This window comes from Rhipicephalus sanguineus, chromosome 1 (genome assembly GCF_013339695.2).
Source record: "Rhipicephalus sanguineus isolate Rsan-2018 chromosome 1, BIME_Rsan_1.4, whole genome shotgun sequence".
Classification (NCBI taxonomy): domain Eukaryota; kingdom Metazoa; phylum Arthropoda; class Arachnida; order Ixodida; family Ixodidae; genus Rhipicephalus; species Rhipicephalus sanguineus.
The window spans coordinates 120,178,851-120,205,772 of record NC_051176.1 but is presented as its reverse complement, the minus strand read 5'-3'; the positions used below and the strand labels follow the sequence as shown (position 1 = coordinate 120,205,772).

General features: G+C 47.9%; 1 protein-coding gene across 2 annotated transcripts in view; it reads right to left on the bottom strand.

Moving 5' to 3' along the window:
- Positions 1 to 26,922, bottom strand: part of LOC119396890 (uncharacterized) — a 117,189-nt gene that overhangs the window by 6,703 nt on the left and 83,564 nt on the right. For both annotated transcript variants that reach the window (XM_049416131.1, XM_037664253.2), the window contains one exon: positions 16,963 to 17,066. In XM_049416131.1, coding sequence (XP_049272088.1) covers positions 16,963 to 17,066 — 104 coding nt within the window. The remainder of the gene's footprint in view (positions 1 to 16,962; positions 17,067 to 26,922) is intronic.

Here is a 26,922-nt window from a genome sequence, read left to right as displayed (position 1 = left end):
ACACACAATGTGCCTCTCTTTCGCCGGGTTCCTTGAGTCGGCAGGGACCCACACGAGCTTAATGGTTACATCGTCCCGGTCTTTTTCAACGATCCTCGCCACAGGATGGCTACACTTCCTTTAGCGAAATTTGTTATTGCTCTTTTAGAGTCGCTTATGACTGTTCGAGCGGCAGCCTTCGTGATGGCCAGCGCAATGTCAGTTTCTTTGACCTCCAGAGCGGATGGTACTTTAACAGAAGCAGTGTTTAAGACCCACCTCCTCTCCGGTCGCCACACTCACTACGTATAGCTGTTGGTTCTGTTTTGCTGCATCTACATACACTACAGCTTTTTCTATCCGATACTTGTCCTGCAGAGCCTTAGCTCTGGCAGACCGCCTTTCCTCATGTCTACCTGGTAACATCATCTTTGGAATTGGGTCATTCCACGCCAAACGTCCCAGACATTGCGCTCGACCCTCTCCAATTGTATTGGAAAAAATAGTGGGCGTTCATATCAGTGCACTGTTTGCCCTAGGAAAGTATTTTCTGGAAAAAAAATTTTTCTTGTCTGTTAGTGATTTGAATTTTGCCATAGTGGGCGAAACATAGGTTGTGAAAAAATACTCTAAAAAATACAATACTTTACGGAACGCCTTAAATATCTGCTGTTTACTTGAAAAGGAATGGCACTACCTTATTATCGCCCATTGACGACCACTACTTTGTCTCAAGATGTGCTTTGTGGTGAAGCAGTGCTGCAATTCTGCGCCCATTTTGATTATTTTTTAAAAATTCTACGAATATTACAGGCAAAATAGGACTATATCACATGGCTGGATAGTTAGCAGTAAGCGTGTCAAAAAAGTATTTAAGTCGATGACCGAGTAGCTTCGAAGTGGAAGGGGCGCGAACATTGAAAAATGTGTGAAATGCTCCAGGTTCAGGCACATGTAGAGTGGTGATGCAATCCAAGTAAAAATGCACGCTTGGTCTCGTTTGGAAGGGTAAACAAAGGAGATTCATTTGTGAAAGTTTAATCGGAGTGTTTTTTGTTTTTGGCGAGAAACGAAATTTTATGTTGAGCATTCGCGGCGTGCCTGGGCGCGGGCCCGCAAGTCCGCTTCACTGCGCCGCCACTGTTCCTTGGGGCAACGGAAGTATGCAGCACCCACGCGGGTGGTACGATCGTGTGCTGCTGTGAGTTTTCACGTTTCGACACGCATTCTTCGGCTTTCCGCAGTGCCGCCGACGAAGTGTCAGGGAAAACGAGTGATGATTCGTTTAAAATATATTATTATATAATAAAAGTGGCTAACAGGCACCGGGAATACACTGATAATTCTTTTTTATGGGCAGCTCGCTTGAACGTGACGCGCGCCATTCGTGCCTCGGAGCCGAATGGTGCTACGTATTCTTACGCTCGGATCTTCGGCAGAGGTGAACTTTGCTCCGGTGATCGCGTCGCCGAGCGAGCACGCGGCACTCGAAGGTTCGTCTTTCGGCCGCATCCCTTGGCAGCGCGTAAGATAAACATTGCGAATGGTGAGTATACTGCTATCGTGTCATATTTTAGACGGAGAGCCTGTACAACGGAAACCGAAAGCGATAAATATACAAAAGGACGAAGCCGCCTTCGTCCTTTTAAATGTCTATCGCCTTCGCTTAGTAATCGCAAGGCGATTACTAAGATGAAAGCATCGCATGCAGCGTGGCAGAAAGTTGAGCTCTCAGCAAGGTTTGAGTCTACAATCTCCCTCAAAGGTACGCGCACGTTTCACCTTTTCGTGCCATCATCACTGAGCACTCTTAATGCCGGGCTCACCACTTACTAAGCAACACAGGCATTTCAAGTGGCGAAGACCATACGTCGGCAACGGAAGTAAGAAGTGCAACCTCCGCAGAGATCGAAAACACAACCCAAGCTCTGCGCCAGTCGTACGTGTGCATGCAGTGACGTGGCAGTGAAATCGTGCTCTGCTCCGACTACTAACCGGCAGCCTTTAGTGCCCTTCCGAAACATTCTGCCAGCCATACACACTGTTTGCAAGTTTTCAGCAACATGAAAACTCACAGCAGCACACGATCGTGCCACCCGCGTGGGCGCTGCATGCTTCCGTTGCCCCAAGGAACAGTGGCGGCGCAGTGAAGCGGACTTACGGGCCCGCGCCCAGGCACGCCGCAAACGCTCAACACAAATTTTTGTTTCTCGCCAAAAACAAAAAACACTCTGATGAAACTTTCACACTCTGATGAAACTTTCACAAATAAATCTCCTTTGTTTACTCTTCCCAACGAGACCAAGCGTGCATTTTTACTTGGACTGCATCACCACTCTACATGTGCCTGAACCTGGAGCATTTCACACATTTTTCAATGTTTGCGCCCCTTCCACTTCGAAACTACTCGGTCATCGACTTCAATACTTTTTTGACACGCTTACTGCCAACTATCCAGCCATGTGATATAGTCCTATTTTGTCTGTAGTATTCGTAAAACTTTTAAAAAATAATCAAAATGGGCGCAGAATTGCAGCATTGCTTCACCACAAAGCACATCGTGAGACAAAGTAGTGGTCGTCAATGGGTGATAATAAGATAGTGCCACTCCTTTTCAAGTAAACAGCAGATATTTAAGGTGTAACGTAAAGTATTGTATTTTTTAGAGTATTTTTTCGCAACCTATGTTTCACCCACTACGGCAAAATTCAAATCACTGTAACAGACAAGAAAAAATTTTTTTCCAAAAAATACTTTCTGAGGGCAAATAGTGCACTGATATGAACGTCCACAATTTTTTACAATACAATTGGAGAGGGTCGAGCGCAATGTATGGGACGTTTGGCGTGGAATGACCCAATTGGCTTCACTACCAAACGACGAGTAATGCTTGCTGCAATGGTCAGCCGCATTGTGTACTCCTTTCCATATTGCCACCTACACCTCTCGGATAGAACAAAAATCAACAGCACAATACTACGTGCTGCATCTAGGGCGCTCTAGGACTCCCTATATATGCCAACACTGGAAAAAAATATAAAGGGACAAAATGTGCCGAGTCCCACGACAGCTAGTAGCCCCTTTTCAATCTTAGTATGCTTTTCCCGCACTACACTGGTGTACTGCATTAAAAATGACAAGCGTTCCACAAGCGATGGATCAAGGCCACATAGTCTCAGGTTTTGTTTTTAAGCGAAGCTTCTACGTGTTACAGATTTCCGTGGCAGCGGCGGCAGCATAGTTCGCGAAAAAGCCCGGTGCAGGTTAGTGTACAGAAATGCAGGTGTGCACAAATGAAGCCCTCGAAAGTGAGCCAGTCACATAGGTAAGTGCAGACCACTTATAACGTAACCGCATATAGTGCAGGACCGGTTATAATGCGGTCTTTTTCGACTCCCGTTCACCCTCCCATAGAACCGCATGTATACGCATACCGCTTATTGCGCAATCCCCCAAGATGAAATACCGTTTATAATGCGGTTGCGGGAAAATATTTCTGACAAACGCGGTAGCGAGTGCGGTTCTCAAAGGAGGTACGCCGCTGGGGAGGGAGCGACGAGGTCGTTACGAAGGGCGAGGGCACGCACAGTGAACGAACGAGGGGCGGAGGGAGGAAAAAGACCGCGGCAGCGCTGTGCGGGCTCGCCGAGTGGGGAAGGATGGTGGTTGCCTAGGCGACGGAGTAGCCTTTGCACCGGCGGCGGCAAGGCTCCGCGGCCGCTTGCCGGCAGCGTGGAACGTACGATCGCGTCATCAAGTGCGCTTTAAAGTAAGTTTCCTGTCGGGAAAAGTGTCGTCGTTATCACACTTGCTACAGATATCGCGTTTGCGACCTCGTCCGCAAATGGAAAAGTTTTGCGGCTTCATGACGCGAGCTTTCGCCTTTTCTGCCAGTGCGCGGACTTAAACGAGCTTGGCGGGCTTTTGTCGCCGTTGATCTCCCGGCCGCGAACACAAACTTCGTATCACGCGCGCTGTTCTTAAGTTAGTGCTTGAGTGCGATCTTTTCGACGTCCGACCTTCATGTTGTCTTGGACAAACTTCCCACGACAACATGCTGAACGGCACGCTAGGCCTAATCAGCGTTGGTTGCTTTTCGGTAGCGGTCGCGGGCGATAAAAGTTGCGGTTTGGTGCGGAATCTACGAAACTTTTTGCGATGGCTGCACTTGAAGGGAAGAGAATCATATAGTTAACGAAAACGAGGGCATGGTTGGCACATGCAACTCTCGAATTGTGACTTAATAGAACTTTAGAACTTTAATAGAACTAATAGAACTTGAATTGTGGTTCCGGATTCGATTGCAATGTCTTGGACATCGCGTGCGCGCCCGTGAAATCGAACGATCGCTACCGCTCAGCACGTGAAATTTCGGTCGCGATTCGACATGGTTTTAATGCGCATACCTCGAGGTGGCCTGAAACGTAGTCGGCGAATTTCCGCGATGGCACTTTGTTTTGTTTGCTTTTTTTCCCCCGTGTTCATTTCGTTGGCAATGCAGGTCTTTGGCGGTTAATTTTTGAACATTCGGACATTTAAGCGGTTGTAAGCGCCCCAAATCGCATATGTCGATTATCGGACACGCGAGGCTACATGCTCAACACGTTTTGCGCAAGTGCAGCCTTTGAAGAAGGTTGTTTTGGTTATAGTGCGGATATTCGCGACTCCGGCGACTTACGTTATAAGCGGTCTATCTGTATGCACCGTTTTCGAATAGTTGATGCTCTCTCGATCGTGGGCTAGTTGGCCTCGAAAGTGAGCCAGTCACATAGGTACCTGTATGCACCGTTTTCGAATAGTTTATGCTCTCTCGATCGTGGGCTAGTTGGCCTTGAAAGTGAGCCAGTCACATAGGTACCTGTATGCACCGTTTTCGAATAGTTTATGCTCTCTCGATCGTGGGCTAGTTGGCCTCGAAAGTGAGCCAGTCACATAGGTACCTGTATGCACCGTTTTCGAATAGTTTATGCTCTCTCGATCGCGGGCTAGTTGGCCTCGAAAGTGAGCCAGTCACATAGGTACCTGTATGCACCGTTTTCGAATAGTTTATGCTCTCTCGATCGTGGGCTAGTTGGCCTTGAAAGTGAGCCAGTCACATAGGTACCTGTATGCACCGTTTTCGAATAGTTTATGCTCTCTCGATCGTGGGCTAGTTGGCCTCGAAAGTGAGCCAGTCACATAGGTACCTGTATGCACCGTTTTCGAATGGTTGATGCTCTCTCGATCGTGGGCTAGTTGGCCTCGAAAGTGAGCCAGTCACATAGGTACCTGTATGCACCGTTTTCGAATAGTTGATGCTCTCTCGATCGTGGGCTAGTTGGCCTCGAAAGTGAGCCAGTCACATAGGTACCTGTATGCACCGTTTTCGAATGATTTATGCTCTCTCGATCGTGGGCTAGTTGGCCTCGAAAGTGAGCCAGTCACATAGGTACCTGTATGCACCGTTTTCGAATAGTTTATGCTCTCTCGATCGTGGGCTAGTTGGCCTCGAAGGTGAGCCAGTCACATAGGTACCTGTATGCACCGTTTTCGAATGGTTGATGCCCTCTCGATCGTGGGCTAGTTGGCCTTGAAAGTGAGCCAGTCACATAGGTACCTGTATGCACCGTTTTCGAATAGTTTATGCTCTCTCGATCGTGGGATAGTTGGCCTCGAAAGTGAGCCAGTCACATAGGTACCTGTATGCACCGTTTTCGAATAGTTTATGCTCTCTCGATCGTGGGCTAGTTGGCCTCGAAAGTGAGCCAGTCACATAGGTACCTGTATGCACCGTTTTCGAATGGTTGATGCTCTCTCGATCGTGGGCTAGTTGGCCTCGAAAGTGAGCCAGTCACATAGGTACCTGTATGCACCGTTTTCGAATGGTTGATGCTCTCTCGATCGTGGACTAGTTGGCCTCGAAAGTGAGCCAGTCACATAGGTACCTGTATGCACCGTTTTCGAATAGTTTATGCTCTCTCGATCGCGGGCTAGTTAGCCTCGAATGTGAGCCAGTCACATAGGTACCCGTATGCACCGTTTTCGAATAGTTTATGCTTTCTCGATCGTGGGCTAGTTGGCCTCGAAAGTGAGCCAGTCACATAGGTACCTGTATGCACCGTTTTCGAATAGTTTATGCTCTCTCGATCGTGGACTAGTTGGCTTCGAAAGTGAGCCAGTCACATAGGTACCTATGTGCATCGTTTTCCAATAGTTTATGCTCTCTCGATCGTGGGCTAGTTGGTGATCAGCCCTTTCATATATGGCAATCTGATCTTTTATCGAGGTCACTTGTAATTTTACACTGTCACATTTTATTGTTGCTTTTCATCGTATTTCATCGTTCCACACATGAGCGTCATTCTTCGCTGTAGCTACAGAAACGTTGCACTGCTTAAACACGTGGGTGAAGGTCAAATTCCCGGCATGGAGGAAAATAAAAGTTGGGAGGGAGCATTTTGCAATGCAATAAATCAAGAAAGAATGAAAAACAGATCACGCTTCACTTGCCCTAATTTTTTTATTCGGGAAAGGTCCCTATCTTGTTTCTTCAATCAACACAGAATTGTTCGCGCACGTATTTTCCAGTGTGAAGAAGCAAAAAGTATGAATTAACCAAATTAACACAATGAAACCGTTTGAATTAGGTGGCTTTAAAATACACTGAAAACATACTGGGCCAACCAAAATTTAAAATTTGTTTGAATTTACAAAAGTTTGAATTATCGTGAGTCTACTGTATTTCTCATGAAATGCAAGAGTTTTCACGGGAGAATAATGCCAGGATATTCAAGGGCTCTGAAAACACTTCAATTTCAAGGGTTTTCATGGACCTGTATACACCCTGTTTTAACTGACCAATTAGAAGCAATGCTTATGTCACAAATTAGCGGGTTATAAAGCGCGCGCGAGGCCGCTTTCAGCTGGCTACGAGCCAGAACGGCGCGAACCGCTCGCCCAAGAAGCGCAAAAGACGAAAAACAAGCATCAAAAGACGCCGGCGCGCCGCATCCTCCTCACCCACTCGAGCCAGACGCCGTCGACACGATCGAACGCCCGGCAAAGCCTGGATGGTTCTAGAAGGAAGGGGGGACGCATCCCCGAGCGGTGCCGCCGCGATTCGAACCTACGAGAAAGCTCTCGCCCCTTCTGTAACCTTAGCTGTATTGCACGCCGAAGAACGCTCCCGACGCTTCTGGAAACAGGGGGAGAAGGGATAAAAGCGTGCAATCGACGACAGTCAGGGCAGTCAGTCGAGAGGTGCAGGCAGTCAGTCGAGAGGTCGAGAAGTCAGTGAGTGAAGGAGTGGCCCGGTGATGGTGAAGTTACGGTAAGTGTGGCTTCGTTAGCCAAAGAAGACGTGTTTATGATGGTGTGCGGTCAGTCGATCGTCGATTCGGAAGAATCCGATGACGGCACCGTGTGAGCTGTGACAAGTCACGACGACGGTTGAGCTACGACGATCAACGCTGGAGCTGGCGTGAGTGTTTCCTTGAAGAGAAGCATTCGATTACCGTCCAAGTATTGCGGACTGGATACGCCATTGTATATTCAGGACTTTAACGGTCATTGAATAGTTGTAATGCATGCGATTGCATTTGTAGCGTGTGATCGGTTTGTTTAGCTCCCGTTGTGTAAACACCATCTGAATTATATTGTGAAGTTGTAACTGGTACCAGCCGAGTGTGCATGTGTTTGTATTATGTGTATTGCCTTAACTGAGAATATATTTCATTTTCGTTTGTGTTGTCGACTCTCGGCTCTGACTCGGTCTTTGGACAACAACCGGCGTTCGCTGGCGCACCAAAGGACCAACTCTAAATTGTCCGCGCTTTCGTGGTGCGTTTTCGGAGGGCCTTGACGCCAGCCCTTAGAATCCGCCCGGCGATTGCCAACCCGATTAACGGGATTAGTGACAATTATTCTGGCGTCCGCGACAGGACCTTTTTGGTGCACAGTGTGTCCAAAGTAGGGAGAAAGAGCCTTGAGACGTTGATAGTGCTTGCGAACGATTTTTGTGTGTTGCACCGCGTTCTCGCTAACCTGTGTGCAGAGAGTGTTTTGGAATTCGAAGTTAGGCAGAGATTTTGTGCACGCGGCTAGGTTATCGTTGACGGGCATCATGGATCTCGAGAAATTAGTTGCCCTTGGTGAGAAGATGGGTCTTTCTGGGGCCGAACTACGAAAGTGGGTTAGCCAAAAGGAAAAAGAAGAAAGAGAAAGAGCTAAGGAAGAAAGATAGATGAAGGAACAACAGCTGAAAGCCGAGCTTGAACGAGAGAGGTTGGCAGCTGAGAGGGAGAAAGAAGAGCGAGAGGCTAAAGAGCGACAGCTGAAGGAAGAAAGAGAACAACAATTGAAACTAGAGCTGGAGAGAGAGAGGCTAGCAGCTGAGAGGGAGAAAGAAGAAAGAGAGGCGCAGATGGCTGAGAGAGAAAGGCAACGGCAGCACGAATTGGAACTCGAACGGCTCCGTTTGCAGCAGCGCACAGAGACTCCCGTCCAGGCTAGAGTGGAGAGCAGCGAAAGGGAAGATCATAGCTTCCGTTTGAACCCAAGCAAACTGCTTGTGGCGTTTGATGAGAGGAAAGATGACCTTGATGCATACCTGCACAGGTTTGAGACAATAGCTAGAAGCCAAAATTGGCCGGAACAGCAATGGGCAACTGCTTTGAGCACTTGTTTGAGTGGCGAAACGCTCAGTGTGTACGGTAGGATGACACCTACCGATGCAGCTAATTACACGAAAGTGAAAGCTGCTTTGCTGAAGCGATTTCGATTCACCGTGGAAGGCTTCCGCGATCGGTTCCGTACGGGAAAGCCAGCTGATGGCGAGACGGCAACGCAGTATGCTGCGCAACTCAGCCATTATTTTGACAGGTGGATAGAGCTTTCAGAGACGGCACAGGAGTACGGTGAGCTTAGAGAGCTTCTAATCAGAGAGCAATTTCTCACCAGTTGCCACCCGAGCTTGTCGCTGTATCTGAAAGAGAGGAAAGCTAAATCGCTTGAGGACATGCTTGAGTTGGCCGATCAATTCTTAGAAGCACAAGGTGGCACGAATCTAGCCAAAGTAAAAAAGGAAGTTCACGAGAAGTCGAAGAAATCGGCACCTGACGAAAAGAAGCGTGCACCGGAGAGTGTTCCGCGATGCTTTCTATGTAACCGGGTGGGCCATCGCGCTAACAGTTGTCGGACTAACTTCTCACGCCCCAGTGTGATGAAGTGTTTTAAATGTGGACAGACTGGGCACAAAGCAGACACATGTCGAAGCGATGCGAGTAAAGCCCACCAAGCTGCTTGTGCGTATGTCCCGCCAAAAGAAGAAGCAGAAGCGAGCAATGATGAATTGGCCGAACTGAAAAGCGGGAAGAAGATGGATTTCATTGGTGCTGCGGTGACAACAGACACAAAGAAATAAATGCTGACAGTTAAGGGGAAAGTTGGTGGAAAGGAAGTCACAGTATTAAAGGGGCCCTGCAACACCTTTCTTTGTTATATTGGAATAGTCCCATTATTGACGTATGACTCTTCACGAGCCATATGCCGCAAAAATTTTTCGAATCCGTCAAGTCTAAGTGGTGTTACCAAATTATAGAGATCACGTTCCGCAGCTTTCACTCTCAACTCAACGCAGCGAGCGCGCGGAAAGTTGCGCGCGGCGTGAGGGGAGGGAGGGAGGGCGGAGGTGCGAGGAGGCGACGTCAGCGCCGGCGGCATTTTTTTTCCATTTTTTTCTCTCTGGCGTCTCGGCGCAACCACGTGGTCTGTGCCGCCACTTCCGGTCGGCTTGCGTCGTTCTCGTCGAGCGTAGAGTTACTGTATATGCTACCTTTAGGTAGCAGAGTTGCGCATCTGTCTTCCAACGCCGCTAGCAACCATGCATTGCGGAGAAGCTGCCGCTTGGGCCAATTTGTTGATTTCTCGACGCCGCCGGTGCAGCGAGCTGAATTAACACTAGCCATCGACAGCCAATGTTTATCGTCGGTCTTCGACACGCCAGACAGGTTAATCGGCGACACGGTAGGCATGTCGCCTGCAAAAACGAAGTGCGACTTCACCGCATAACTGTGGTTGCTAGCCGGAGCTATGCGCAACTCTGCTACCTAAAGGTAGCATATACAGTAACTCTAGTCGAGCGGAGTCGATCGCGCTGTGTATCGCGCGTGCTTGAAAACTGCGCGTCGGTTTGGTAATGTTGGGTGTGCACCTCAAACGCCGTAGTGTTTTCATTGCTCTGCCAACCATGGAAGCAAACGTGCGCGCTCGTTTGGAACGAATGACAGCTGAGATCGGTTTCGGCCCATACTCCGATACACCGCCTCGTAAGACGGCACTGGCAGACGGCCCCGAAGCGCCGCCATTACCGGACGCCAGCATTGTTATCGGAGACACGCTGCGCCCGTGCCTCGGTCGGTCGTGAGAACGTGCCGACGATGCAGTTCTTAGCTGACGAGGCAACACTCGAACGGCTGCCACTCTCAACGGCAACCGGCGATGGTCAAAAGCACAGAAATATTCACGTTTTCGGCACTGCGCATGGCGAAGAAAACGGAACCACGCAACTACGAGCAGACGAGCTGTCGGTGAGACCGGAAGTGCTAATATTAATGTTTGTTCGGTGTTTTTAACGCGATAACATAATATAAACATACATATTATCTACTTATTGAACTCAAAATTAACAACGAAAGTAATAATGAGGGTGTTATCGTGAATATAACAACAGCCAATGGTGGAACTGCCGACAATCGCGTCATATTTTGCGGACTAATACATCATTTGTCGAGAGAAGAGGGAGCGATTTTCAGCTGACTTTGAGAATTTATTGTAAATTCCAGGCCGTGCGCATCGCTATAATATTTGGCTCGCGTGTTCTCGGGAGCCTCGACTACCGATCGGCAGCGCTTTCTGAGCATGCTCGAAAAGTGTTGCAGGGCCCCTTTAAGAGATAGTGGGTGCACCACTGTTATCGTACGAAAGAAATTGGTCAGAGAGAGCGAATTCACAGGCAATACCCAACCGGTTCGCTTGCTTGATAGTTCCATTCGAGTGCTTCCCGAAGCCAAGATTGAGGTGGAGACCCCTTACTTCAGCGGGAGAGTTACTGCCCTGTGCATGAATAACCCCCTGTTCGACCTAATCGTGGGAAACATCGACGGAGCTCGAGGGCCATACGATCCTGAACGTTTGGGAGAAGCCCCGAAGATGGAGCCCTCGTCAGTTCGGGAACCGCAACAGAAAGGAACCGCGGAAGGGAATCCCATGAAGGATGCTGCCCGAGCTCGAAATGAGGCCGAGGTATCACGGAATATCAATGAGGGAGCACCAACGATCGCTGTACCACCTGTGAAGACGCGCCGAGCAGGTGACATTGCAACTAAGCGGCCACCATCATCTGCGGCTCAAAAGATGACGAAGGTGGTCGTCCAGGCAAAGCACCACGACGCGCAGAAGTGGACGAAACACCGAGAACGTTCTAACGAACGCGACCACGCCTTGCTAGCGTCAAATGGGTCGACGGCAGCAGAGACGCCCCCTCCGGCACCATCAAATGGAACGGCTCGCAAGAAAACGAAGAGGAACAAAAAGAGAGCAAGTGAGCACCGAAAGAAGGGGCGTAAGCGCGACCCGAATTTAACAGGATAGGGTGTTGGAATCGAATTTGTTTGAAATGGTTTGAGTTTTGAGTGTGTTGTATTATTATACCCTGTGTCGAGTGTGTATGGCTAGTGAGCCCAAGTGTTACTTGCATTATTTTATGTGTACAATGCTATTGATATAATTGTATATGCATTATAATTGAAGAGCTTTGTATTGAGCGTTCGCATTGTTTTATATGAAAGGTATGATAGTGTGTTGTACTTATGTACTTGAGTTTATCTTTCATATGTCGTGACATTGAAATGCCCCGTGAATTATATTGATATTTTTATTGTGAATGTGACGCGCATTGTGTGTGGACTGAGTCGTGGACTCTGTCTGTGGGACATTTTTGGCTGTGTATGTGCGCGCTAATTTGTGTTGCTTGAATATTATGTGATAATATTCTTGAAGTGGGGGGCAGTGTCACGAATTAGCGGGTTATAAAGCGCGCGCGAGGCCACTTTCAGCTGGCTACGAGACAGAACGGCGCGAACCGCTCGCCCAAGAAGCGCAAAAGACGAAAAACAAGCATCAAAAGACGCCGGCGTGCCGCATCCTCCTCACCCACTCGAGCCAGACGCCGTCGACACGATCGAACGCCCGGCAAAGCCTGGATGGTTCTAGAAGGAAGGGGGGACGCATCCCCGAGCGGTGCCGCCGCGATTCGAACCTACGAGAAAGCTCTCGTCCCTTCTGTAACCTTAGCTGTATTGCACGCCGAAGAACGCTCCCGACGCTTCTGGAAACAGGGGAAGAAGGGATAAAAGCGTGCAATCGACGACAGTCAGGGCAGTCAGTCGAGAGGTGCAGGCAGTCAGTCGAGAGGTCGAGAAGTCAGTGAGTGAAGGAGTGGCCCGGTGATGGTGAAGTTGCGGTAAGTGTGGCTTCGTTAGCCAAAGAAGACGTGTTTATGATGGTGTGCGGTCAGTCGATCGTCGATTCGGAAGAACCCGATGACGGCACCGTGTGAGCTGTGACAAGTCACGACGACGGTTGAGCTACGACGATCAACGCTGGAGCTGGCGTGAGTGTTTCCTTGAAGAGAAGCATTCGATTACCGTCCAAGTATTGCGGACTGGATACGCCATTGTATATTCAGGACTTTAACGGTCATTGAATAGTTGTAATGCATGCGATTGCATTTGTAGCGTGTGATCGGTTTGTTTAGCTCCCATTGTGTAAACACCATCTGAATTATATTGTGAAGTTGTAACTGGTACCAGCCGAGTGTGCATGTGTTTGTATTATTTGTATTGCCTTAACTGAGAATATATTTCGTTTTCGTTTGTGTTGTCGACTCTCGGCTCTGACTCGGTCTTTGGACCACAACCGGCGTTCGCTGGCGCACCAAAGGACCAACTCTAAATTGTCCGCGCTTTCGTGGTGCGTTTTCGGAGGGCCTTGACGCCAGCCCTTAGAATCTGCCCGGCGATTGCCAACCCGATTAACGGGATTAGTGACAGCTTACAAGACTGCTGTGAACATTTAATAAACTAATCACACGTCTAGTGTATCCTGCATGAAGTCAGCTTAACCTTCTCCTCCTAGCCCCGTGCTGGCAGTTTCTTCCATGTTTCTTCAACAAAGCATTTCAGAGATGTGACTGAAGCTGTTTTGGAGCAGGTTTTTGGAGCAGCAAAAAGTGCGTTTTGGAGCAGGAAAAAGGGCTTTTGGAGCAGCCAAAAACGCATTTTGAAGCAGGGAAAGCAACTTTTTGAAGCAGCTAAAAGATCACTGCCAAGCGGAAAAATGGACCATATGAAGCAAAACAGTCAAATAAGGAGGAACTCTTTTGAAATAAGAAGTTTTGTCCAATAATGGGTGTTTGCATAACACTGTTCGATCACCGAACAGCCCCATAAGCGTAAACATTGGCGTTGCAGTCTTATAATGGCTTAGAGTGGCCAAACAAACAACGCAGGTAGGGTTTCCCAAATACAGTATAATCTCGGTGATACGAATCTGAAGGGGGAGCGACAATATTCGTAATGCCCAAAATTTCGTATCATCAAAAAACTAGCAAAATCTGTTTTCAAACCACGACATACGCAAAAAAACATTTATTTCCGTCAAAAGAACTCGCGTACGCCTTTCTGTGACACACGTGAATGGACCAATAAGGGACAGCACAGCTGGCTGCCGCGAAAGCTTCGCGTCAGAGCTTCGATTGAGGCCAACTGCAAACTAAGTGCCAAAGTCCGCTCCACCCTAATGACAAGTGAAGATCGACGCGAACACTGAAAGGTTTCGTGCCTTTTTTTTTATTAGATGCGAAGCAGCTTTTGCTCGGGGATAAGTCCGTCATTCCCTCACGCATCCGCTCCCCCACGCGCATGCGCCAACTCCCCTCGCTCCCCTCGCTCTCCTCGCGTGAGCGCGAGGAGGTGGGGTGGAGGAGGTGGCGTGAGCGCGGCCTCCGCTTCGTTTCTTCTCTCTCCGCCACAACTGTGCGCTCGTATATAATTCGGCGCGCGCTCGCTCCCGTTGCACTCTCCTTCGCAACGGCACTATGGACGCTCGCGAAGCTGAACGTAAACAGCAACGCCGACAAGCGAATCTCGAAGCTGCGAGGCAACGCGAAGCGGAAGCGCAACGGAAACGAGCTGGGGGGGGGGGGGGGGGGGGTAACATAAGCGGTACACAACATATACACAACTCCACACACAAATGGAACAACAATGGAAACAATACCCAGCGCTGCTTCGCATCCCCACATGATTCCCTTTAGGGGGAGATGGTGTAATTTTTTACGGCTATATTCCCTTTAACTTACCGCTGCGTTAGCTGCGTACCTTGAGAGCTCGTAGTCGCTATCGGTTATCGCGTTGACAGCGACCGTGGTTTCGTGCGCGGCGGATGCGGCAAACGGTAGTTCTGTTTTCAATCCACGTGCGCGTCCAGCGCACGTGCCTTCAAAACTACATCACTTGTTGCTATCTATGATCGCATCTGCCGCGATCAAACCGCGGTTTTGACCGCGGCGTTTGCGGAAAGCAGCGTCACTTTGACAGGGTGAGCGTTGGACGCGCGTGCACTTTCGGAGTTCCATCAGTTTCGTCGTCGCCATACATGATCGTGTCAAGAGCGACCGCAGTATCGTTCACAGCGGTTGTGGCAAACGATAACCACAGTTCTGACAGCGTGCGCGCTGCCCACGCGCGTACTTCCAAAGCTTCCAGCATTCTGCTCTCGGCCGTCGCTCGACGGATTCGGTACCAAAGTTCGTATCACCCGCCGCGACGCAGAAATGTGTTTGGAACATCCGAAATTCGGCCCATTCGACACAGTGGAATTCGGCTGGGGAATTGCGTGAATTCGTATCAGACGGTTACGTTTACATCAATGCACCCTAAATTCGTTTACTATGGGTTCGCAAACGGCCTGGATCGGATTGGGTTGCGATTTTTGTCAATGTGGCTAGATCACGCACAGAAATTTCGATTTCCGGGAGATTTTCCTGCCAACCGTACCAACGTAAGAAATGGTCGAAACCCGGAGTCTCCAGGAAAATCCGGGAGACTTGGCAGGTATGCACTATGTAGGAGGCTTCCGTTCGCTTGCAGGAAAGCTGTTTAGCGATTTCGGAGTCCGTGAACATCCTCGGAAATAAAGATGTGGCCGTATCTGCCCAAGAGAAAGGTATTTCTTCGGGAGTAATTTTCAGAACGAAGAGAGAGTTTGCACGAACCACGCGGTCGCCTGAGAGCGTAGCTCAACACTGCGAGAAGTCCAAATACGTCTGATATGCGGTCTTTGGAGTTTTCAGTACACCTGCTGAATTCCGGTGCTGCTTCGTGGACTCATTGTGCCTCTTGCTTGTAGCATGCCGCTTTATCGCCGCAAAACCATGCTGTTCGCAGTTAAAAGTCTGACTGCAGAAAATGCAAAATCCATTGACATCGCTGCCTTGGCGACACCAAGATGATATAGTGTCACCATTTTCGTCCATCTTGTTCAGGATGTCGACATTGACTTGGTGGAATGACCTGAGGCTCTGAGACGGCGAGACACGAACAATGCGAAAAGCAATTCGCCTCAAGAAACGTGTAGCGATACGCTTTTTGCTAATCCCGCCGAGGACGGAATAAGTCTTTGTTGCTAACCGTTCCACTGCGAACCTAGTTTTCCAAGAGTTTTGCTCCCCGACAGGAGTCGCGTTCCGTGAAAATCCTCAAACAACACAAAGCTGCCAATTAACTGCGCCTGTTCACGGCTGGTGCGAAGCTTGTCCGCCATCTTGCCAGATTCTCGGTTTACGGTAAGCGCGGTCAGGAGACTCTGCTGTTATGTATGCTGTATATGCTACATTTGGTAGCATATACAGTAACTCTAGTCTGCTGTGTAGCTACCCCTTACCGTAGTCAGCTTAACCGGCTGTCCGTGTGACAGGAATTTAAACACTGGTTCGAGCAGCGGAACTTAAAAAAGGGGCAAAAACACGACAGACAAGGAGGTTGCTGTACTAACAACTGAAATTTTCAGCTCGCGGCGAGCCGCTCCTTCCAAAGTGCATTTTTGGGGGGTCACGCCAATTTGCAACAGTCTGGAGAGGATTATGTCGGCCCCCAAAAGCCTGGGCAAGCCAAACTAGCGCTTAACGAGCCTTCCCATCAATCTGCGTCCGGTCAGGTCCTCCAGAAAGCGCGAAAAATGCCGCGAAAAATGTTGCACGAACCCATTCCTCTCGCGGCACGAAAATTTTGCCGCGCGGCAGCTTTGGAGTGTCGCGTTTTGCCGCCGCCGGCGCGCTGCTCATGTTTTTACGCTAGTGCGCTAATAGTTTGGCGCAGTTTCGGCACAGAACAGCGGAGATGTAGCAGGATGCAGCAGGTTTCCCGTCTTGGCGCAGTTTGGCGCAATTGGCGCAGCTAGCTATCACATCACTGAGCATTTTGTCATAATCAATACCTTAAAGTTAAAACACTGACAAAACCACCACATAGCACAGACCATGTGCAGAAGGCCCATATTTTAGAGATTTATAACTCACTTATTCAGAGTCTCTTCTGCTGTAAACTTGCACTGATTGTAACTGTCTGCTTATAACCTGGTTCAAACAGCTGACCCCTCCTGTTTTCCTGCTACTTTAACAGATTATTTAAGCTACCAGTGACTTACGCTGTTTCACATTGTACGGTGCATGGCTCGGTTACTTTTTGTACTATATCTTGTATATTTTTATATATTTGTTTAGTTTATTTGCTACTGTACTTCTTGTGCCTGCTACAGCCTGTAATGCTGAAATACTCTGAGGGTAAAATGAAATATGGAATTTCCTATTTGTGGTAATGTGCCACAGCTGATTAACTTGACCAAAGGTTTGCATCTTGACTAGGTAAAACCAGTGAGTGATCTCACCTCTTTCATTTTCTTGACACTTGCGGGGGACAGGTTCTCAATTTCACTAATCAGCGACTGGACATGTGGGTCTTTGCACTGCTTGACTGCTACTGGCATCACTTCTGTAAAGATAGACCAAACACAGTATATGATATGCTTTGCAGCAATAAGACCCACAGGCAAACAAGTCAACTACTAAAAGGAAATAGAACATTGCAAGCAGAATTGAAAGACTTGTGCAATTAGACCAATCCCTTCAGCAGTAGCGTGTACAACTGCACACATCAAGTATAAAGGTGAGTTATGCACCACATGTTAACATCAACCAGCTTGAAATGCGATGTGCACGTTTGTATATGCTTCCCGAGTGGACGACTAGTGCTCATTTAACTTCATTGCCCTGCATATTACTGCAGAGGATAATTTTGCTGAAGACACTACCATGTTCAACGTCGTTCGACGTGCCACGTCTGAGGAGCCAGGCCAAAACTACAATTTTTGTCTACTCGAAATGGATATTACTGGTAACGATTTATCCATGTACCTTGATCCTGAGATTTCACATTTTCATAAAAAAATAAAACATAATTGACTTCATAATAAACAAAGGAAAGAAGAGACAATATTAGACACACAGTTCTCATTCATAATAAACAAACATTTAATTACACTAATTAGGATTTATTACAGAACAATTCACAAACAAACATATCACCACCTTCCCCTTCTTGCAATAGAATCTAGGGTGCCTTGGAATAAAGTTGTGTAAATTTGACATACAGATGGTTCATAATGTGCAATTTGACATTTACAGAATTCATGTCTGAAGAAGATAATGTAACAGAGCATACTGATTCCACAGTAAAATGGCCACTAGTCTACAACAGTTACCGGCAAAGATCAGCACTATTTAATTTCAGAATAAGAAAGTATTCTTTAAGCACACTATTTTTATTCATTTGCCAAAAAGAAAAGGAAATGAAGACCAATGTTGCAGTTGGCTCAGAACAATAGTACACTTGTCTTCCGTCAACTCGACACTGAAGGGACAGTGTTCACTGAACTATCCAGCGGATCAAATTAAGCAAAAAGCAGGAAAAACTACAAAATACAGTAGAATCTCAGTAAATAGAAATCTATTTAAGGCCAACTTCGGCGATCTTTCGGGGTCAATAGATCTCAATGAAATTCTCTAGGCATGTTCCTTTGCCCACATCAGTCATGCAAAATGGAGATGCACAGATTGATTACAAATGAATTTCATATGGGCAAAGCGACAGAAGCGCCAGTACAAGTGTTTGGGGATGCAGAATACTAACCACTGCAGTGTCAAAAAGGCAACGATCGTGTGCATTTGGCCAGCGTATTAATGCTGGTGTCCTGGAAGATAAAAGGTTTCAAAACCAGCGCATTCAAAATTATGCCGCTGCCAATAATTTACACCAGCAATGAAGCAGAATACATCTGTTCACATCGTGTGCTCGTCTGGGTTAACTCTCCACTGTCAAGATGGGACCACTTGTCCAGGCACACAAGATTGTGGCTACAGTTATCCGGTAAGACATCAAGACAATCTAAAAATTTTATTATATTGTTATGGAAGGAAAGTTTAAGTTTGAGGACAGCAGCGTTTAATGTCGCAGCGATAGGATCAATGAAATTTAATGCAAGTGAAGTACGATCCACTTTTTGCACAATGCACAGTTTACCGTGCACGGATAGCACCCAGTAGAGCACTGCACGGGCCCGGGCCGGCCCAAAAGCCCGGGCAAGGGATTGTTTGATCGGGCCCGGGCCGGGCTCGGGCCCGTGACCTTCGGGCTCGGGTCGGGCTCGGGCCTGAGCCAGGCCCGTATTAGGCCCGGGTCTCATACGTATCTGTATAATTGCGTGTGTACGTTGTTTGGCTTAGTTTTTGTTGTTTCTTGGGGTTTAACTTCTTGAAGCGACCCAGGCTATATGAGACTCCATCGTTGGGGGCTCCGGGTAATTTAAACCACCTGGAGTGCATTGGCGTGCACAGAAATTGCACAGTAATTTGCTACACGTAATTTCAAGAAACGCCTAATATAAGTTTCCACCATTATAGTGAGTGAAAGACGTTCTCGGGTAGCGTGTAAGGAAAGCAACGGTAAACTGCCTAGATTAGTACATATAAGATGTGCACGTTTGTATCTAGGGAAACATTTCGAGTATGAAGTTTGCAGGAGGCTTGCTACATTAACTCAACAGCCCTAGTTCGTATGCAATTTATGTAGACTCAAACAAAAAATGTCTGCCATGTTTTTTTTTTTTTCACTTTATGGAGGTATTATATTTTGTAGTCGTTCTTTGAAATGCGAAAACAAGGCTGCGTGGTCAGCACTGCGTGCGTACATGAAACAGCCATCTATGACTCCAATTATATTTTATATGGCCCTGCAAATATTCTGCAAGAGTTTTACGGGCGTAATTAACCGAAAGTATACACAGTACCAGTGAAAGTCGTGACACTGATAGAAGTTCCTAAAACAATCTCTAGAAATTATCTTGTGTGCGGTAGGTATCTTCACAATAACCGAAGTTTGGACAGGGCCTCTTTTACGCTCAAGGCTTAACTAGCCACCGGTACGGGCCGGGCCGGGCCCAAACCTTTCGGGCCCGGGCTGGAAAAATCAGCCCGTGCAGTGCTCTATCCCCCAGTACACATTATGGAAAAAGTTTCCGTACAGTACACCAGCACTGCTAAAAGACATTTTAAACCAGAGACATGGCAGTAATGATGCAGCATGGTCGTGTTTAAGCTGAGAGTCTGCTCTTCGCAGCTCTCGCGCCGTTCCTCCTCCGCCTCCACGATGGTCAGGCTGACATGTCGTGCACAACTTCCGGTTTGTACACCATAATACATCACGCAAGGACAGTACTGCTTGGCTGGGTTTCGGTTTCACACCTTTTACATATTTATTATTACTTTTGAACTTACTGGGCTATGGTAATCAGGTAAAACACTAAGAAGTTGGTGGACAAACTCAAATTCTTATCAGGAGCTTGTCAGGAGCATCTCAGGAACATAGAATTGCTATTACCTAGACTTGGTAAGAAAACTTGGTAAGAAAACTGCTGGAGTTTGCCTTTAACGGCACAGGGTAGGCCCTGTACCTCCCATGTATTTTAAGGCTTAATAATAATAATATCTGGGGTTTAACGTCCCAAAACCACCATATGATTATGAGAGACGCCGTAGTGGAGGGCTCCGGAAATTTCGACCACCTGGGGTTCTTTAACGTGCACCTAAATCTAAGTACACGGGCCTCAAACATTTTCGCCTCCATTGAAAATGCAGCCGCCGCGGCCGGGATTCGATCCCGCGACCTTCGGGTCAGCAGTCGAGCGCCATAACCACTAGACCACCGCGGCGGGGCTATTTTAAGGCTTGTTTAAGACCCATTTTCTCAGAAACTGCTATACGTAAAGTGTTGGGGTTTGTTTTATTTCATTCGTCAGGGTCTCTTCTGCAGTGGAGCTAGAGTTACAATTGTATTTCAAGTGGAGACATTTTTGCAAATTTTTTTAGCAATGCAAGTAATTTGTCATTTTTAAAATAAAACTGGCAAAAAAAGAAAACTATTCCATATATGTATACCATTCGAGTTCAGCAGATTTGTATTGATGTTTGGTTTATTCTGGTAAAAAAATGAGCCTTCTGTTTTTTCAAGTAGTGAAGTTCGTGTTGCCCCTTTCTCCGGTGTGAACCTAGAAAGCCGGTTCTCGTATGTCGCTGATGAGAGGAGACTCAGACTGGGTAAAATGCAGTTCGTTTATTCCGATGCGCACTCGGCGCGTTCCGAAATTCGTCTCCCCCCGGACCCTCCCATCAGGTCTCTTAAAACACTGCTGCACGGGGTCTTCACAAGTTCCGGCACGGCACTCTCGAGCGGAGGTCACGTTCCCACGGTTCGAGCACGGCGAGCACAACACCGCAGTCGTCGGGTCATTTAGCTCGGCAGAGCCGCAGTCCGTGGCGAGCACTTGAAGTCGTAAATCTGAGCTCCGAGCTCGTTGAGCAGACACTCGCTGCCGTCGCTGTCCGAGTCCCCCGCAATGGCTTGCGCCCACCGCACGGTCGTACGAGGCGCTGACGGAGATGTTCCGGCCAACACCACCACGCGTTTCCGAAGGCGCGCTTCTAGGAAAACGCCGCCGAAGCCAGCTGATATACGTGCCGACCCCCGGCATTCGCCCGCAGCTCGGTTTTGTTTATACGAGCCGCAGGCGCCGCATTGCTCCGTCCGACACCTCCACCGCCACTGTGTTGCATAAACGTCTCGTGATGCAACACACCAATGTCCAACGGGTACATTTGTTGCTTCCTGGAGAGGCTGGATAATACAGGTCAGTCACGGAAGGAGTGCAAAGTAGGGATGTACCACTCCGCTAAAAGCTCACAGTGCCATGACCAGCATAATTCCTATGCATGCATTCATATCCTACCCCAGCGAGAGCGGGCTCGCCAGCCGAGACAACGCGTCCGCGTTCGCGTTAAGTTTACCCTTTTTGTGCATGACCGTAACATTAAACTTCTGCAGTGCCAGCGCCCAGCGCATCAGCCGTGCACTCTGAGGGGACGTCAAAGTGAGGAACTTTAGAGGATTATGGTCAGTCACCACCGTGACACTTGCACCAAAAAGCCACGTCTCAAGACGTTGTAATGCCCAAATAACAGCATAAGCCTCTCGCTCAATCGTGGCCCAACGGGTTTCGGCCGGTGTTAGCTTCTTGCTGAGGAAAGCCACCGGCATTTCCCTGCCTTTTTCATCGATTTGAGCAAGGCATGCTCCTAAAGCTACATCGGATGCATCTGTTGCCAGAATGTAGCCCTTGCTTACGTCAGGCGCGTGAAGTGTCGGCGCACTTGTTAACTGTTCCTTAATGGCTTCAAAGGCCCTTTGTGCGGCGTCGCTCCACGGTATTTGCTGTGGGACCCGTCTTCCTGTCAAATCGGTTAGCGGCAACACTAACGTAGCGTACCCGAGCACATAGTCGTGGTAATAATTACACAGCCCGAAAAAGCTCCGCAGTTCGCGTTTGTCCTGCGGCCGAGAAATGTTTTGAACCGCCAAAACCCTTTCCGGGTCGGGTGCGTGTTTACCTAAACCTAAAATGAGGCCAAGGTACTTGACTTCCTGCTGTGCAAACTTGCATTTTTCAGCATTAGCGGTTGGTCCCACCTGAGCTATCGTCTGTAGCACCTGCCTCGTGATCGGAGCTATCGGTACCCTGTCGCGTGTTCTCACACGTGCTTTATTCTGGCACTGGTGACAGCTCTGGCAGTACCGTTTGACATCACCTGACACAGCGGGCCAAAACAAAGCGGTCTTAATCCGCTGTAGTGTCTTCTTTTTGCCAAGGTGACCCGCCCAGCCCGAATCATGAGCTAACCGCAGTACATCTGCCTGTTTTGGTTGTGACAGCACCAGCTTATTGCACGGCCTACCAGCCACGTTATCTTTATGGTACAGCAACCCATCAATTACAATCATTCCGTGGGTTCGCGCCCGTGCTTGTTCCCACGCTTCTTTAAGGCTGGGATCAGCCACCTGGCTTAGCCTTAAACGCTCTCGTTCACCGACATCTGCGTCGCACTCCAGCGGATCCGTTTGCTGTGCCCCATCGTCAATGCACACCGCCTCAACTTCCGCGGTAACTAGTATCGGTTCACCATTTTCCTTAGCCTCCGGCTGCGCCTTCTCCACGACAGGGCGTTCATGAACAACCGCAGTTTCTTCCAATAACTGCTCGTACGTGCCTGGGGTTATGAGCGCGTCTACCCCACTCGCAAGTTTATCAGTGACCGCGCACAGTATCCCCTTATCGCTTTCCTCGCGACCAATGTATTTGGGTTTCCCAATCAATCTGAGTGGAACATAGGCTAACTCGGCTATTGCCTGCTCACCAAATGCGCCCGTCAATTTTAGGTTGGTTCCCGTTGGTCGATATCCCGGCACTACAGCCCTCCTGATGACGCTTATCTCGGCACCGGAATCTATGCTGCCTTGAAACTGTGACTGACCGCACGCAAGGTCAATTGTCTCGATAGAGTGAAATATAGGTGCTTTCACAGCGTTTTCCTGAGCAATCATCTCCACACCGACTACACTGTCACTGTCTGCATTTTCCTTCCGCACCAAATTTGCTTTAGCTGCCCGCGCCGTCGGGCAGTCTCGCGCAAAATGCTCCACGGAATTACAAACAAAGCAACCTCTGCTCTTTTTGTCGGTTTTGTTTGCCGCTACTGAAGTCCTGCGTGCATCAGGGAGTGATTTTGGCTTTCCCTCTCCCGTTATCTCGCCTGAGTTATCCAATCCTCTCTTACTTTCTTCAAAGCTTTCTGCCAATTCAGCGACCTCCAGAGGAAGCATTATTTTGCTCGGGGTTTCATTTTGAATAACGAATGAACGGGCTTCCGCACCCAGAATGTCGCGAAGTCTGTCCGTTACTATGAGATTTCTGAATTGTTCGACGCTGCAAACTTTGTAGCCATTAAGGTAATAAATCAAGTAATTTTCAAGCCTCACTGCAAATTGGGGCCATGTCTCATCTCGGCGCTTTTTCGATTCAGTAAAGAGGCGGCGATACTCAGCAGAAGACAGTCGGAGACCTTTCAGTACGGTTTCTTTAAGGATATCATAATCCTTCCTTTCATCTGCACTAAGTCGAACGAGCAAGCCCCTTGCTCTCTCATTTAGTCGGGGCAACATGAGCCCCGCTCTCCACTCACGAGGCACATCATAGCAATCAAATGTGGCCTCAACGTCGTCGAACCACGATGGAACGAGTGATTCCTGAGTAGGCATGAGCACCAACACGTCCTTCAAAAGGCTCGTGTACCTCAACCTCCTATCCTCACTTCGAGCTGCCTCTGCGTTCTCAGCATTTGCGGCGGCACTGGCACTGTTGTTTCTAAGCCGTTCCATTGCTAATTCCATTTCCGTAATGCGGAGCTGCATCTGTAACATCGCCATTTGGTCAGAGCCTGACCCTCCCGAAGGCTCTCCTGTGACCCTAGTCATCTCGGCGTTCGAGCCCACATCCGTCAGCCTCCCACTCTGGTCGGGTTCCATTTCGCTAACCCCGCCACTACGCAAGTTATACCCACTGGTCATAACAAGCTGCGAGCCAATAGAGGAATGAGACACCCACCTGCGCACCTCGCGCTTCCAGCAGTAGCGGCTACGGCCTCTTGAGTTCACGCCCGAGATGAGTCCGTCACCATGGAGTCAGCCCGTGTCTGCTCTTCCACCAGAATGGATGTTTTCCCCAGTCTTCTCAGCAGGACATTCTGTCGGACTGCGCCAGTGAAGTTCGTGTTGCCCCTTTCTCCGGTGTGAACCTAGAAAGCCGGTTCTCGTATGTCGCTGATGAGAGGAGACTCAGACTGGGTAAAATGCAGTTCGTTTATTCCGATGCGCACTCGGCGCGTTCCGAAATTCGTCTCCCCCCGGACCCTCCCATCAGGTCTCTTAAAACACTGCTGCACGGGGTCTTCACAAGTTCCGGCACGGCACTCTCGAGCGGAGGTCACGTTCCCACGGTTCGAGCACGGCGAGCACAACACCGCAGTCGTCGGGTCATTTAGCTCGGCAGAGCCGCAGTCCGTGGCGAGCACTTGAAGTCGTAAATCTGAGCTCCGAGCTCGTTGAGCAGACGCTCGCTGCCGTCGCTGTCCGAGTCCCCCGCAATGGCTTGCGCCCACCGCACGGTCGTACGAGGCGCTGACGGAGATGTTCCGGCCAACACCACCACGCGTTTCCGAAGGCGCGCTTCTAGGAAAACGCCGCCGAAGCCAGCTGATATACGTGCCGACCCCCGGCATTCGCCCGCAGCTCGGTTTTGTTTATACGAGCCGCAGGCGCCGCATTGCTCCGTCCGACACAAGTTGTTTTGATAATGGGACAAATGTAGCAAAAAAAAAATGGATTTCGAGATATTGAGACTTAAAGAGGTAAAACAAGTGTATTTCATGTTTTCTTCAAAAAGATGTACTGGACAATTTAATTCATAGCAACCTGCCATATAGTCATCACACAAATCAGCTTTTCGCTTTTTATTTTCTTGGCTCCCTGGGTTTGTCATATCTTCTGTCTCTCTATTGGCCAAATACTGTTGACGGCTGTCGATCTCACTCAACCATATCACAGTATTGCGCCTTGGTGATATGCCAAACGGCCTTGAGAATGTTTACTTGGGCCATGGAGGCCTTTTTGAAAGTTAGAACGGTATCGAAGATGGCAGTTCTGAGGGTTTCCATTCCAATGAACACGATCCATTGAGTTCTCTACGAGTGCCACGGTTCCTTTGCATTCTGTGCAGACGCAGTTACTCGTAAATCATGGTTTGTAGAAGCTCCTCATCAATGAAAGTGTAGCCATTGTCACTACAGGTAACATCTTGTCCTTGCGGCCACACAGAATGAAGACAAATCTTACTTGCTGAAGTGCTCGCACGAGTGCTCCCGGTCTCGTTTCTGTTAGTAGCCAAAGCGTGTCGATTTCCAGTTATACTGCGCTTTCTAAACAGTTTCTTTGATTCGTCAACACAAGGATATCTTTTGCCGCCGCAACAAAATCAACAAAGGCGCAACTAAACTTAAAATAAATGCACAGAACCGTGTCTCCATGTGCGTCTCACACACACAAGGCAGTGGAATCAGTAAATGCCACGCATGTAAAAAAAAAGTACCATGTACCTTTAAGCAGCCGGAATACTTTTTTTAAAAACCTGCTAAGCTCAGGGAAATTACCAGTTTCGATTTTTTTAAAAACCACTTGAGGCAGAAAGCTCATGTTGTGCACAGTCTGAGGAAAGGGGGCTTGGTTGCTAAAAAAATGTGTGGGTCACTGGATGTGTGGGATGTGTGGATAAAAAATGTGGGATAAGGAAGGCCTTATTCCAAACAAACAAAAAACCAAATTTTGATTTTTTTTTTTTTTCAATTTTACCCTACGCTGTGTCCTTAAAGGAACTCTTTGAGGTGCTATGCACACAATTGTGTAGACCACATGTTTCTGCTAGTTGTATCGACTAGTGTCTAACAAAGAGCAAGATACACTGAGCTTTGGATGAACTTCCTGCGTAATAAATTTGTCTTCATTTACCTTCATTTTTCAGTGCACTGTTGCATATGATCACTTTGCTGAAGGCACTACCATGTTCGACGAGTCGTTTGATGTGCCACTTCCCGCGAACCATGGCAAAAGTATAATTTTTCTTTGCTCAATATGGACATAACCGAAAACGAATTTGCATCATATTTCTAGCCTGGTATTTGCTTCTATTTATGCAAAAATAGAGCATGAATGACTTCAGATAAATAGATATTTAATTACTATATAATTAAGATTCATTACTATACCATACATAAATTAATATATTATATTTGATGACACTCTTGAATAAATTGAGCTGTTTGCATTTTTCTCGATTTTCTGAGAACAAGTTTTTTAACTCATTTTGCTTGTTTGGTGCAACGATATCTAATGCTCTAGGACAGCTACAGCTGTAATTTTTTTTTTTGCTATATGATGCTGAACGCCTAAAGCTTGAACTGCTGCAAGCAGATTCTTCTTTTTCTCCCTCTGTAATTTATCTGCTTTTGTTCCAAGTTCATTAGTAGCTGCGGTGTAAACACGGAGCTTTGATGAGCTCCTAAATTGCTAATTGTTGTTGGATTTGAAGACTGCTTGCAGCAGTTCAATCCTTATGTATTCTGCTTTGCATTCATGCATTAAATATAACTTTCTGCCCTGTTTATTTTTATGTATTGTCTCACCAATTAATAGTAATTAACATCGAATTATTTCGATAACTAATTGAGTCAAAGAAAAAATTACTGCATTTTTGAAATCAGCACAAGAAAATACATAATACCTGTGCTTTTAAATTGAATTTGGTTCACAAATAAAAAAAAATAGCTCCAGGTACCATGTCCCCCCTTAAATG